The 16056-nt window shown below is 36.5% G+C and overlaps 2 protein-coding genes across 3 annotated transcripts; both read left to right on the top strand.

Moving 5' to 3' along the window:
• The first annotated feature begins 4864 nt into the window (after positions 1–4864).
• Positions 4865–7264, top strand: LOC126800989 (patatin-like protein 1). Its single transcript, XM_050528424.1, has 7 exons — positions 4865–5005; positions 5106–5287; positions 5402–5576; positions 5693–5854; positions 6469–6771; positions 6959–7134; positions 7210–7264. Exons 1-7 carry the CDS (start codon positions 4865–4867, stop codon positions 7262–7264), a joined length of 1194 nt encoding a protein of 397 aa, XP_050384381.1.
• A 2323-nt stretch (positions 7265–9587) lies between these two features.
• LOC126805006 (uncharacterized) lies at positions 9588–14109 on the top strand. 2 transcript variants are annotated; one of them, XM_050532094.1, is made up of 12 exons: positions 9588–9956; positions 10054–10155; positions 10353–10433; positions 10529–10638; positions 10778–10913; positions 11104–11202; positions 11576–11663; positions 11775–12223; positions 12305–12475; positions 12587–12784; positions 12957–13277; positions 13568–14109. In XM_050532094.1, the coding sequence occupies exons 1-12, from the start codon at positions 9648–9650 to the stop codon at positions 13658–13660; spliced, it is 2157 nt and encodes a 718-aa protein (XP_050388051.1). In that variant the 5' UTR covers positions 9588–9647; the 3' UTR covers positions 13661–14109. The 2 variants fall into 2 exon arrangements, with proteins under 2 accessions (XP_050388051.1, XP_050388050.1); XM_050532093.1 differs by having other exon boundaries at positions 11576–11681.
• Positions 14110–16056: the final 1947 nt, after the last annotated feature.

Below are 16056 nucleotides of genomic sequence, written 5' to 3'. Positions count from 1 at the left end.
ATTCCGGAGCCTGGAACCCGGCCCAATCTAATTATAGTACGATAAAAAAAGAAATTTTATCTATTGTCTTATGTATCAGTAAATTTCAAGATGATTTACTAAATCAAAAATTCTTAGTCAGAGTTGATTGCAAAAGCGCAAAAGATGTCTTAGAGAAAGATGTTCAAAATATTGCCAGTAAACAGATTTTTGCCAGATGGCAAGGAATTTTAAGTATTTTTGATTTTGAAATTGCATTCATAAAAGGAAGTGATAATCATATACCAGATTTCCTAACCCGAGAATTTTTGCAGGGTTCATCATGCGACGGTTCAACTCTCCCGGCTCCCACAGGGCCGGAAAAGAAATAATAAATCTTGAGTCACCATCACCAGTAAAAAATGAAGTAAAAGATGAAAACCCCAAGTCATCCTCGTCTCTTAGCCTCGTTCCTCATACAGGTCATACCCTTCTACCAGTCACGAACAGATATAGTCCACTAGGAACTACCCTTAGTCAACCAAAGCCCAATTACCAGTCAGCATTAGTCAATGATTATGACCCTTTCAAACTCCAAACAGCTCCACCTCCCCCGGCGTATGTTCATCATCCGAAATCATCACCTTATCAGCTTAGGGCTAGAGAATTTTGTTTCTTTGCTGAGCCATCCCTAATACAGTTAAAATCACCAATTGCCATGGCCAAACTCTTCTATGGCCCAATCAACCATTATCCTCCTGGTAAACCATTATCTTTCTACCACAATTGTCTCACTACTTCTGAGTCAATATCAATTAAAGCCATTTATGAAAACCAAGATCCAACAAAGAAAATTCTGTACCATTCCCTTTATATTAAAAAGGTTATCCCATTATCTGATTGGGGTTTTGATGCTTTCTCCAAACACCCAACCTTCGAATGTACTTATCACGATTATATTGATGCCTGGAATAAAATTTTCCTCCATCAAAAACAAGATTTCAGTCACTCTTGGTTTATCAATTTTGACAGTAGGTTCATCCGCCAGTTCCCTTTATGGTTCGGTGAATGGTGGGAGTACCATGGTGCCTCTAATGATATTCTTCCTCCTGTCCTACAATCAGCAGTAAAGAAATTTGAAGTTTCAGTTCCCCATACTACTTATGAAGAAAACTTTGATCCAACACTCATGTTCATATCAAAATACAAAATCCCTTGGATCTTAAAATGGAATTACGATCTTCACAATGAAATTTGTATTTCCAGAAACTATCTAGTTAAATGGTGGGACAAGTTTAACACTGACAGAATCCTCACCCAGTTTGAAAAAGAATTTGCAGACAATCCTCCCGGACAAGTTACAGTTAAAACAGCTCCGGTCAATCTCCAGTCAACACATGGTCAGGTCACAATTAAATCATCCCATGCAGAAGTCATTTTGGCCCATCAGCCGTTTGCAATAAGCCCAGGCCAGGCCAGCACGGCCCAAACAACATCCTCTTCCAGTCAGAAGAATAAGTCAAAAAAGTCCACATCTTCAAAATCAACCTCCACCACAGCATCAGAGCTACAAAAAATGGCTGAAAAACTTATGCAACAAGCAGTCACTTTATCACAACAGGCTACTAATCTTTCAGAAACTGAAGATAATGAAGATAATTGCTCCTCATCATCAGAAGCCCATAGTGAAGCCGCCCCGAGTCAACCAACCAGATGGGCTGATTACCAAGATAGTCAAGACCCATACGAACTATAGATAATCCAGCATTAGCAAACCCAATTAAGATTCAAGCCCAAGTCAAAGATCTAAGCAAAAGTCAAAATAAGCTTTTCCACCGAAGCTACAGTCACTCGACAGAAAACTATTCATGAACAGTGACTTTTTACTATTCAATCACATGTCAGACAGTCCACTATTCAGCAACAGTCAAAGTCAACAGTAAAAGCAGATTCGTTCTCCTATATAAGGAGGTCCTCTCCTTCATTAGAAGCACCCCGGAATTTTCCAATTCCTCTCTTCTCTCCCTCTCTGGACAATCCGAGAGCTTCTTCATTGTAATAGTTCTTTTAATTCATGCATAAGTTCTTATTAAGTCAGTAATCTTTAGTTTCCATTCTGTTGTATTAAACCTTCTGTAATATTATGGTCACCTAGTAACAATCAATAAAACATTGTAATATATGCTTCCGTGGTCTCTGGTATATATATATATATATATATATATATATTTTGTTGCTTCAGTGCAGATTTCATTTTGTAAACACTTGAGAGATAAGTGAGGTAAGACAATCTAGAGACTAGATAGTCTTAGATAGGATACAAAGATGGCTTGATATCCTGATGTTGCTACAAACTTGTAAATGATGTATTTCTCCTTGGATTTGGGGTTTCTGCGAGTAAAAAACATCATAGTGTTGTGTTATTGTTTTTACAGCTTTCATTTCATTATTAGTTTTGTTCTTCATGTTACAAAACACTTGTGGTATCCCTAAACGCAATTATCAGGAAAAAGTTGTAATTGTCCTATTCACCCCCCTCTAGGACCTTCATCTTGTCACTCATTTTCTTAATGCATGTGACGGCGTCTGCTGTGATATGGTTCTGTCATATAACTTTGAGACTTTGAGTCTGAAAAATGCAAGTTAAGGGGTGTAAGAAATCGAAATAGAAGACAAGAGGGTAAAGTAGAGGTGGCAAACGGGCCAAGCCAAGATGGCCCGGCCCATTTTAAGCGGGCCAAAACCGTGCTCGTGCCGGCCCATTTATTTTTCGTGGGCTTGTGCCGGTCAATTTGCTTAAATACCCGGCCCAAATTTGTGTAATTAATGTTATATATAATTATTTGGAATAGTAAAATAAATAAAATACTACAACACATTTGATAATCTTATTTCTAAAACGTTATATATATCAAAACTATAACATTTTTATTACTATTTTGATGATATTTAATTTGTGACATAATGTAATTAAAATATTAAAATAATCAAGATATTTATATTTAAAATTTCTAATTTTTAATTCTCATTATTATAATTGTTTAAATATTTATATAAATAATATAAAAATATATATATGTTTTTAACGGGTTGGTCTATGAATTTATCGTGTCTGGACTGTGTCGGACCAAGTCCATGGACTAAAATATCTAGGCCCAGCCCAGCCTATTACAATAATGGGCGCGGCCGGGCCACTAATGGGCTTGGTCCATACCGGGCCACTAATGGGCTTGGTCCATACCGGGCCGGACCCGTGCCAGATTTGGGTTTTTCAACCCACTTGTCACCTCTAGGGTAAAGGTAGAAGAATTCGTTGTATGAAATCAAGTTTTTTGAAGGCGACCTTGCCACTCTTTCAGTTTTTCTTTTCAAGCTTTTACCAGTTCTCCTATGGTTGTTAGACCGATGGATTCAAATTGTGTGACCAAAGTAATGGAGAAAAACAAAACCATGATGGTGTTTAAACGATAAACGAGGAAGGAGGTGACTACCTTTAGAATTTCCATCACCAAATGGTATGTGACACCCTCTCTAATTAGTAAGGTATTGATTGCACATAACACATATTTGATCAGCTCGAAATTACATTATTGATCGATGAGTGACAATGATGAGATTACGTACGTTGTGCTTGGTCAGTAGAGATGGCCAAGGTTGGTTCATTTCCACTAAAAACTACCTTCTTTCTAACTCCAACCAAATCATACTGTTTTTTTACGTACAAGGTATTGCTCCTAATCAGAGTTGGCACAAGGTCGACATTGGAATTCATCAGATCAGGGCAATTACAGATTTTGACGTCAGCACTTCAGCGCACTCTAATTATGGACAGCAACCTTATACCAGAGATTTATGATACCTAGCTCTCATTTCTTCGTCATGTTTATGGCTAATCTTAAACCAGGTTCAGTGCATTGAGATTGTTTAAATACGTACCTCGATGAGTATCCATGTTAGGTACTTGAGAACGTATTCCTCCTTTTGACCTCAGCACCAAGCTAAGCATCTGCATCAAACAAGCTGTTTTCGCAATAATAGTTAAAAATTTAGATAGTTTTGAGATAAGTTACCAGTTACCAATAGCTATGTAAATTGTGAAAGTTGATTTTGACTTTTGCTAATATCTCTAGCTAAATTTGGAGTGTTAAACTTTCTTCAGCAGTATAAATTAAAAGTTAGAATATTACTAGCTAAATTTAACTTTTACTAATTCATTTATAGAAAAAAAAAAGTTTTAGTGTGCATGTACGTACTGCTGGAGATGCTAATAGTACTTCATGCTACGAATTGAATTATTAACAGAAAAGAAGAAAATAATTATAGCCGTTCCAAGTTTCTCATCCATGTAGTCGATATTTGTTATCTTGCGAAATAATTGAGAGTGCACATTCGAATTTGTCTATGGTGTAGCGCTGCACACTATGCAGCACATAATCATCACTAGTTAAATCCAAACTTCTAAAATCTTGTGGTTCTCATTACATCATTTTTTTATTTTTTTTTTCACATACACACAAAACAGTCTGCATTGTGTGCAACACTGCATAATAGAATTTTCCATGCACAGATAGCTCTTCGATGCATGGTTCAATACGCGTACGTACCTTGTACATAGAACTCCATCTTCTTCCATTTAATCAAGCTTTGGCTAGTACTTACCGTCTGACCAAACCCTGATGCATTATAGAGTTTTACCGGCCAAAACCCTCATCCGATGCGCATGTTAAATTATGGAAATTTAGCTATAGCTATCTATATAAATACGTAGACCAGATCGATATATCAAGCCTACCAACCTAGCAACCAATAACCTTAGCTAATATATATGAGATCATATACTCTTGGATTCTTAGTTCTGTATCAATTCATTCGGGGTACGTAGGCAGGTAGCTGAAACTAGTTATACATGGGCAAGGAACATTCTCTCCGTGAAGAAATTAACCCATCAAGCTATGGTGATAGAATTACTGTTCTAAGCATTGATGGGGGTGGGATTAGAGGCATCATTCCTGGAACCATTTTGAGTTTCCTTGAATCCAAATTACAAGTATGCAAATAGATCGATATAATCTTTCTCTCGGTATTGTTACATGCGTGCGTACCTACATTTGGTATAGTGGAGTTGCACTTATGGTTCTTTTGTTTAGGAACTAGATGGAGAAGAAGCGAGAATTGCAGACTACTTTGATGTGATTGCGGGAACAAGCACAGGAGGACTAATAACAACCATGTTGACAGCACCTGATGAGAAGAAGAGACCTCTTTTTAAGGCGAAAGATATAGTTCCATTTTATCTTGAGCACTGCCCCAGGATTTTTCCTCAAGCCAGGTTAATTAACCATACTAGCTCGATAATAATCTTCTAATTATTTTCCTTTAACTTACATGAGTTTAATTTTGTTTTTACTGAAAATCTTTTGTGGCAAAATATTCATGTACTCAGTCGGAGAATTATGAGACTGTGTGCCTTGATTGGACCTAAATATGATGGCAAGTACCTGAGAAAGATGCTTCGTCAGATACTTGGAGCTCGAAGACTGCATGAAACTGTTACACGAATTGTTATACCTACTTTTGATATCAAGCTGCTTCAACCCCATGTCTTCTCAACCTTTGAGGTACGTATGCAGTGCTTAATTATGTTGTGATCGACAGTTTGTGTACAGTTAGCATATGATCGATCGATCATAATTCTTAAACTGCTGTTGCTAAATCATCGATAATCGATCTGCAGGCAGAGATTGATGCTTCTGAGGATGCATTGTTATCAGATGTTTGCATCAGTACTTCGTCTGCTCCAACTTATCTTCCAGCTCATTACTTCAAAACTAGAGACTCAGGTGGGAACGAGAGGGAATTCCATCTTGTTGATGGTGGTGTGGCAGCTAACAATCCTGTGAGATAGATAATCCTAGCTTTTTCATTTGCTTGGCTGATCATTTACTAGTTTACGCGATTCAATCCCAGCGATAACTATTTTGTTTTTTGAGATGGTGATTGAAAGAATCTTTGATGTATATTTATAAGAATTTCATCGAACATGCTCTCTTCTTTCTTTTGGATATATATTTGTGATAGAATTGTAATTCGATCTCTAAAAAGAAAAAGGGATATTGTGGATTCAAAGGACTCCATTCTCCCAAGTAATGTCAAAATTAGTACATACATGATTGATCAATTAATTACTCGCCTTTCTACCACTTTTGCTAAGTTTTAAAATAATTTTGGTGTGTCTGCTAATTAACTAAATATTTGCACAACTTCGCTCTCACATATGTGTGTGTGAACAGTTTTTCATTTCAATCATACGTAATAGAGTTTCGTCTTCTATTATAATGCAATCGCCACAAGCAATGGTGCATGTATAGAAGAACGTACTTAAAATGTCATTACATATTGGTGATAATTAATTTACATCTTCGTATGCATCGATTATTTACACAAAGTTAGCTGTTCTTTCGATATATGTAGAAATGATTTTGTTTCAATACTTCAATTACTGGAATTCAGGCACTGCTGGCAATGAGGCCAACAGGAACAGTGTTCCCAGGAAGTCCAGATGCTCTAGCTGCACCACAAAGCCTAGACTACAGGAAATACTTAGTGCTCTCTCTTGGCACTGGTACTTCAAAGATGGAGAAGAAGTACGATGCAAAAATGGCCTCAAAATGGGGGATCATGGGCTGGTTCTACAAAGATGGCCACTGCCCTTTGGTTGATGCTTTCACTTTTGCTAGTGGAGACATGGTTGACCTTCACATGTCATTGATCTTCAGGTCCATTAGATGTGAGCATAACTACCTTCGTATCCAGGTACGTATATCTCTCTTTAACCCGTCATCTCTTGTATCTATATCTGTGTCACTGTGTGGGGCTAGCTCTCCCAGTTTTCCTTAGGGTCGATCCTATAGCTAGCTATGATATACGATTACTACTGTAATAACTAGCTAGTAAATACAGTACTGATATATATCTGGATTCATTGTTGAATATGATGCAGGATGACACTTTGAGTGGGCAAGTCTCATCGACCGATAAGGCGACCAAGAATAACTTGAAGGATCTCGTGAAGACGGGGGAGAGTCTGCTGCAGAAACCTTTTTCCAGGATAAATCTTGACACAGGAATTTTTGAGCCTGTGGAAAATGAAGGCACCAATGAAAAAGCCCTCATTAGGTAATTGATAGTCACTTCTTAGAAAAGAGTTATATATCAACCTACGTTATATAGCTTATTGGTAAACTTTCGCAGGTTTGCAAAATCACTATCGGAGGAAAGAAGACTGCGCAGGAAAATATCAAGCTAATTTCTCCATATGACAATTAGCATGCGATACTTGATCATCATGACGCACCTTCGTGCTTGTGGAAAGGGAATTATTAGTCGCTAGAAATTAGAAGTTGACTGATTACTCAGAATTCATCAAAACTTGGTACGATCCAAGAAAAAAGACATATACAATTGGTTTGGCAAGTGTATATTATATATACTCAAATTTGAGTTAATTGCATGCATGTCTTATGCTGACATTTACGTATATGCATTATTCATGAATAACAAGCTAAAATGTATATAAAACTTGTAGCAATTAGACCGAATTAAGTATGTGAGGTTTAAAATATAGTGTCAAATGAAGATATTAATACATACGATTAAACAAAATGAACTCACGCTTCATATTATGTCTACTTTAAGAATTGAAATTGAAACGAAAAGGAGTACGTGTATTGTCCATTTATATTCCCCGCCTAAGCTAGAGAGCGGCTAGCACTTTACATCACCAACCTAGCTCCCACTTAGAGACCGCCTAGCTTCGTTGTGGGCTTTTCCTTACTTGCCTATAACGAATAATAAAATAGATGAGTGCTAAGGAGCCATAATATAATGTGAAATCTTGTCACATTGCCACATCAACAATTATAATTATATAAAAATGTCATTTTAAATGAAAAGACAATCATATCCTTGTAAATTCAACAGTTCTAAATTATTATAAAAATATTTTTTTGTTATCATTTCTTCTTTTTTATTAAAATAATGCTTCTAAAATACAATATCAAAAATTAAATTTACAAAAATATGCTTGAAATATGTGTGTGTACGCGCGATATATATATATATATATGCATAAAATATATTTATTTTTAAATTTCAGAAAATTTAAGGTAATTATAACATTTATATTTAGATGAAAACTTTTGGTAAGATTCTTTTTGTTTTTTTTCTAAAAAGGAATATTATTTTGTTAGAGTATAATCGATTTAAGAGGATATGTAAGCTAACAAATGTTATTTTTCCTAGAGTATACATATCTTAATTAATACCATATTTAATACAATTATGTCGATGGTAATCTTTCTAGTGACACATATGTCAAGATTCATGACTTTCTTATTTAATTAATTTACATTTACGATTAATTAATGACTATAATTAATTAATATAATTACTATATAGGCATCCCACAGACACACACACACACACATATATATATATATATATATATATATATCGCACGCACACACACACACACATATATATACAGTCTCTATCCAACTTCACTCTGAAATTATAGAGTGAATTTCCAATTTTAGCACATTTTTCGGTCAAATTTTTTCACCATAAGCGATTCAATATTTAGGTATGCTATTCAAGATCATCTCTACAAAATTTCATCCAATTTGACAATGGTTTGACCTTTCAAAATTGAGATTTACACGAACGGTTCACGTTGAATAATTTTAATTCATTCATTGATTTAATCTAATTTCAATATCTTAACGATGTCCGAATTAGATAAAATGTTGTAGAGATGATCTTGAATAGCATACCTAAATATTGAATCGCTTATGGTGAAAAAATTTGACCGAAAAGTGTGCCAAAATTGGAACTTCACTCTGGATAGGGACTGTATATATCTATATATTTCAAGCATACTTTGTATATATTGTATTTTTTTATTACATTTTAAAAGCATTTTGAAAAAATAAATGATTAAAAAAGAACTATAGTTTTTTTATAATAATCTAGAGTCGTTGGATTAACAAGGATAATATTATATTTTCATTCAAAAATGACGTTTTGTAATTATTATAATTACTGACATGACAAGATGACGTTGCATGTCACGTGAGATTGCGGCGCCGAATCTGGCGTTAAAACATTTTTCAATAAAATACTAGCAATCACTACGTGTGTGAGCAAATGAAGTGAGGAGTTATATGTAGAAGTTATTTGTATATGAAAATTTTAATTTCTAATCTGATTATGATTTTATTTTTTATCCTCTTGTTCCTCAATTATATAATATCATTTTTAAAAAAAACATATAATGAAAAGTGTTAATGTAATTTCAAATACTGTTTGAATTATTAATGTTATAGATAACTGGAAAAAAAAAATATTAACATGATGATCATGATTCTATCTGATCTGATCACATCACATCACATCACGGATCCTTCCAGACTCTTATTCCTCCACGTATATGTCTGTAAAAACACCCCCAAAAAAACTTATCCACAGGGGTAAAAATATCACCCGCCTTCTCAGCACCACCCTATAAATTCGCCTCCTCTCCCTCTTCTTTCACCGTTTGCCTGAAATTTTTACACAAGCGACCTCCTCCTTCCTCTGGGTCTCCACCACCTCTCTCTCTCTCTCTCTCTCTCTTCCCCAAACCCTAGAAAATGGACTCAATGCCTATCAACTGGGAAGCGCTCGACGCTCTCATAGTAGATTTCGCCAAATCCGAGAACCTAATCGATGAATCCTCCTCCTCCTTCTCCTCATCTCCGCCGTCGTCTCCGTCGCCGTCTCCGTCGCCGTCTCCGTCGCCGTCTTCCGTTTCGTCTTCGTCGTACCACTCGCGGCTGATTATCCGCCAGATCAGACGCTCGTTGGAGGCCGGTGACATTGACGCCGCCGTCGATCTCCTCCGCTCCCACGCGCCGTTCATCCTCGACGATCACCGCCTCCTCTTCCGCCTCCAGAAACAGGTACCTCGAGCTTTCTAGGGTTTCGGATTTCAAATTTACGGTTCTCTGTGCTCGATTTTGTGCCTAAATGTTAATCTTTGTGTCGTTTTCTCTGAAGAGGTTTGTTGAGCTGTTGAGGAGAGGCTCGCCGGAGGCGAGAGAATCGGCGATTAGTTGCCTGAGAACTGCTCTGGCTCCCTGTGCACTTGACGCCTATCCGGTACTGTTAACTCTGATTTTGATCAGCTTCAATTTTGTTTGTGTTAAGTTTTTCGGAACTAATTCACTACTTAGAGACTATAACTAGCTGAATTGCTCTACTTTTCTCGTGTCGAAATTGTGCAAATTGGAGAATTTGGAGTCTGTTGGTTGTTATAAATGTGGATTCTGATGGATGTATTTTCCTTGCATTTGAAGGAAGCGTATGAGGAGTTTAAGCATGTACTACTAGCTTTTATTTATGATAAAGACGATCAATTTTCTCCAGTAGCAAGTGAGGTGAGATACTTTTACACGGTTTTGTGTTCGTCTTTATCGCAATGCCTGTAAATAGTGCTGAATGATGTTTTTTTGTGTGGCTAAATGCGGTTTAGTGGTCTGAAAGGAGGAGGTTTGACATTGCTGGATTGGTTTCCACTGTCTTAAGAGCGCATTTACATGCCTATGATCCAGTTTTCTCAATGACCTTGATATATTTAATAAGGTATCACCTCTTTGACTTTGGAGTAGTATTTGCTTACAGTTATTATTCCATTTTGGGTGTGAGGGAGTGTGTTGTGTATAAGGCACATGCACTATGTTTCTTGTAGTTGTGTTTTTTGAGTAATCACTGTTGTCTGCAGCATACATAAAGGGTTTTGTCTTCGTCAAGGAATTTCTTCACCCATTTCGGACCTCACTCAGAGGTTGCTTCTGGAGGAGCGTGACCCCCCAGCAATACCCCAAGAAAGCCTGTCTGAAGCACCTCCTTTTGATGAGGTGAGATCTCTAAAACATATGCACTTGTCCCTATATGTTACAGGAGGGAAATAGTTAAACACTGGTGGAAAATGCAGGGATTTACAAACATGTTCCCCATTTCATGTGTTAGACAATGAACTAGTGGAACCGTCATTTGGATTGCTAAGCATGTCCCTTAATATAATTTTGTATTTGGTTTGAAAACCAGGTGGACATACAAGCTCTAGCTCACGCTGTAGAGCTTACAAGACAGGGAGCAGTAGATAGTTTGAGGTTTGCTAAGGGTGATTTGTTTCAGGCTTTTCAGGTCAGTTATTAATTACTGATCAAACCTTTTTCTCTCTCCTTAAAAAAAAATCTTATGTCTTTGAATTTTCCTTTTGTATTGTTACGTTCATAACTTAAAGGCAAATTGGTCATTTTAGGCATCTTAATCTGATCTCAGATATAGTGTGAATGAAAACAAGCACACTTAGATGTTTATATTGTAAAAGATACTATACAACAGTAGGGACTAAGACTGATCAGAAAGGGGGTAGAAGAACTTGTGCACTCTGTATCAGAGTATCTCGTTTTCCCAACCCCAAGGACACTCACATTAAAGTTTCTTTCAATTTCAGTTTTAGCGTGCAAGATTTATAGTGCATTTGTCTTAATTCATTTATACTTTTCAACTGCAGAACGAAATTTGTAGAATGAGAGTTGATGTTTCCCTGCTTGATGAGCTTGTTCGCGAGTACTGTGTTTATAGGGGCATTGTGGATGCTGGTATTGTGTCTTCTCCTGGTGAAACTTTAACTTTTTTGGTTCATTCTGTACTTATAAAGTTTATTCTTTTTGTTTTCGATTTTGACTGATACTAATTCATATCCATGACAGAACCAGGAATGCAAAGCCCTTCGAAATCTTTGAAAGTTGACCAATCAGTGGCTAATTATTCTTTGTCAAGAGACGGCTCTCATGAGGTGGAATATGCGAGCAAAAATTCTGATGGTGAAGTCTCCATTAGTACTGATCCGCAACACGGTTCCCCCGAAAAGAATTCTGATGTAGCTAGCATGGAAGGAATCGAGGTCGAACTACGCTATGCTTGTGAGTCAACCAGCAACCATGAAGATTGTAGCACCAGTGGATCACAACAGCCTGAAAATCTTAGAATTCCACATAGAATTAGAACCAATATAAGTGCAGAAAGAAGTAAGCGCAAGCGATGGAGGGGCAGACAAGATGATTATGGGGCTACTCTTGGTGTTTCTTGTAATCATTTAAGTAAAGGAATTAGCTCAGATTGCCTGGTGTCTGATACATTTTCATCTAAGGAGAAGCAGGTATTAAATCCTCTACCTTGGTGGTACTGGTAAGAGGAGTGTTGGTTCTGCTTGTTATTTGATAATATTGCTGGTTTGCAGGCTTCAGAATGTTTAGCTGCAGACGTTAACAAGGTGGATAAATATGAGATTGTGCTTGGGATGAAGGAGCTAGCTAGCAAAGGAATGGCTGCAGAGGTTGTTGAAGAAGTTAATCTGATGGACCCAAACTTTTTTGACCACAATCCTCTTTTGCTATTTCAACTTAAGCAGGTACGTCAATCATGGACAGCCAGTAGCCATAACTTTCATTCAATGGAACAGGTTCTGTTTTTAATAAATTTATGCAAAATTTTTACAATCTAATACTTCCACCAATTTTAGGTTGAATTCCTCAAGCTTGTCAGCTCTGGTGACTGTCCTGGTGCTTTGAGGGTTGCATGCTCTCATCTAGGTCCTTTAGCTGCTAGTAATCCATCTTTATTGAAAACCTTGAAGGAGACTTTATTAGCATTGCTTCAACCTAATGAAGATGCACTTCGGAAAGGCTTCCCCTTGCATGCTCTTGCTACTTCACTCCAGGTATGCCTTGGTGTGTCAATATGATTGGATCAGTTAGGACTGCTGATACAACTAGGTCTCACTGTAGATTTTTCTCTTGACATGTCTTTTAGAATACTTATAACTTATAGTTCTATGTGTACATACATGGGTTATATTACATCACATTAACAATGTATGATGTCTTTATTAGGTTGCAGTTGGGAGGAGGCTTGGCATTGATGAACCTCAGCTTATGAAAATAATGAGAGCAACGCTTCACACACATAATGAGTGGTTTAAACTTCAAATGTGTAAGGATCACTTTGAAAGTCTATTGAGGATCGATTCCTTGAAAGAAGTTAATATGCCTTTGCTTGCTGCTGCGGCAACATCAAAGTCTAATGCTGATAGTTGCTCTAATGGGTCTTCCCAAGTTACTATATCTTCAGGCACCAGGATGGTGGAAGATGGGAGCAGCCTGTCTCAAGCGTCATCTAGAGATGTTGACGAGAATGCAGTACTGAAAGTAATGGTGAGTTCTACGAACTAAAGTTTGCTTTGTAAAGTTGTCTGAGACTTAAGCATTCACATGAGGAACTCATTTAATTACTCCCATAGTCATACGAAATGTTTGCTGTCTTTGTAGGATTTTCTTATGCTTGCACATTATTATTGTTCTCAATATTGGCGATGTAATAAAAATCTTGATCATCGCTTCATTCGCAACCAAAGAATTTACATAGCTTGGAGGGAATGTTGGTTGTGGGTTTTGTTTTCAGACATATGTTCAGTACAATTAACTTTTACCCGTTTATGATGCAGGAATTTCTAGCTCTGCCGAGAGCAGATGCCATCCATCTCCTTGGACAGTACAACGGAAATGCAGAGACAGTTATTCAGCAAATATTTGCTTAATACGGTGTAGCGACATTGATGAAGTTTTGGTTTTTCTCTTATATTGGTTTATTCAATTGGTGCATAAGATAGATAGATAGATAGATAGATAGATAGATAGATAGATAGATAGATAGGTACACACAGCTTTTGCAAAGGGAAGTATGGCAAGATGTTCTAAACCGGCTGTTTTTCATGTAAGTGATCTATATGGGCATTCTGTCAGAAAAGGCAGCCACTAATAAGACACTGTTGGTTGGTCAGAAATGGAATAAGCACCCTTGCATTTTCTGCTGGAGTCTACAGTTCATTAAGAATAACGTGTTGTTGCTCCATGAACGAGATTGTTGTGGGGTTTGACAATCTTTCTATCTTTAGTGGAATTTATGTTGAAAACTGAAAGTTACACCAGTTTGTTATGAGAACAGTGGTATAGTAATATGATGATCGGAACCAGATCCCTTGTATCCTCTCCTATATGTTGGTTTGCATCACATCCTGTGCTCTGCGTCCAACAGTCGATCCTTTATTTCTACACCAAGTATGTGGCGCTGTCGCTCCTAAAATCCTCCAATTCCTTCTGCCACTTTATTTCTATGTGATGTATCCCGATCATTGATGCAGCACATGAGCAAGTTCGACTAATTCCCTGCAGAGGCCCAACTTCTCGTTCTACTTATTCCCTGCTATACTCGTAGCCCTGAACTTCCGCCCGCCATTTTCATCTGTTTCGTGTAGACCTGTATGTATCTCTGGAACTTGATGCTTAAGCAATTACTACCAATCTCCGAGTTCTCCTTTGTAGCTTCAAGGCTGAAATGAAGTATAGCTAATAATGCTTACATCAATCCTAAATAGTTGTTTCCAGATTGAAGAGCTTGGATAACTAGTTGTTGTGATCAAATATATCCAAACTTGCTGAGTTGCTTCATCATATAACACAATTCAGTAAAGAAGTAGAACCATCATTGTATAACGAGCTTAGAATCCCCCACTTGGAAGCCAGCTTAGCACTGTATTGCAGGTAACTTGTTTGAACCCGTCCCCACAACCATCATCATGGCAACCGGAGCCTCTAAATCGTCCTGCGTACGTAGTAGTGAATCACATGATGCAACAAGTATACGTATAAACTACTTAATAATATACTGTTCAATATGATCGAATACGTGATATGAAATTATGAATTAGTTTTTGAATTACAAGATTGCTCAAATTTTAGTGGAACGGTGAGATTAGTAGCGGCCACGCCACCATCGATGATTTAACCTCAAATCAGTTTCCCCTGGTTGATTGTTCACAGTAGAGCATGTATGTCTGAGAGTAAGTAGGCGCTGCTGAGGTCCCGATCCATATGTCTGAAAGCTCAGCTTTCTTTCTGGACATATAGCTTGCCGGTCACCTTCATTTTAACATGGGATGAGTATTGTTTTACTACTCATCAAGAAAATGGTGTCATCAGATAAGTCTTAACTGTCTAAGATTAATATGTGACATAGAATATACTGTATAAACATAGGATATCAGGGTAAAATAGAATTGTGCAAGATTGATCTAACTATTTAACATTAAGTTAAGAAATTTTAGGTTAGGGAGCATTTACAAGCTAGCTAGAAATTAAATGTAACAAGAAACTGATGAGGTAGTCAGGTAGGTAATGGCCTTATGCTGTAAGAAATTCTTAACTAATAATCTTAGCTCCTGCATGCAATTCAAGTCATGAAAGATAGACGTACACGATATATTATAGTTAGGCAATTAACTCAGGTAGTTTATGGGGTATTTAGTTTTACACTCATTTTTGACACATACTTTTAAAATAAACCCACATATTATTTAATTCTAATTTCTCTCAAATATTATCAATTAAACTTATAAATTGTTTTTCGTTTTAACAAGAATTACATATGTTGCCACTATTTAAATCTGATTAGTCAACTATAGTGAATTAAATTCTCCTTTAAATACCAAATTATAGATTGCACATTGACTCATTATTATTGCTAAAATTATAGAAATTCTGTTTGTAATTTTAATTTAAATTAAGGTAGATAATGAATATAATACTTTTTTTGGTAATTTAAATTATCTATCTTAAAGGTAAATTTTTAAAGAGGAAACTTGAAAATTGGTAGGTTGTTATTTGAAGTACTAAATTTTCTATATTCATTCATCTCTTTATAACCTAACATAAGAATAGAAGTTAACATTGTTAATCCGGTTAATAGGTACGAGACAACCTAGTTAATAAGTATCTATTTTAATTTCAACCTAAAGATTATGAGCATTTTCTTGACATAGGGAACTTTTATATTGTACCTCTTATCGAGAAAAACATGCATATATATATATATATATATATAATTTTAATGTACCTCGTTATGAGATTTTATAGTGTATATATATTACCTATGTTT

The sequence above is a fragment of the Argentina anserina genome, chromosome 1 (assembly GCF_933775445.1).
Source record: "Argentina anserina chromosome 1, drPotAnse1.1, whole genome shotgun sequence".
NCBI lineage: Eukaryota > Viridiplantae > Streptophyta > Magnoliopsida > Rosales > Rosaceae > Argentina > Argentina anserina.
The sequence above is the reverse complement of the archived record's forward strand: the minus strand, read 5'-3'. Positions and strand labels throughout refer to the sequence as shown.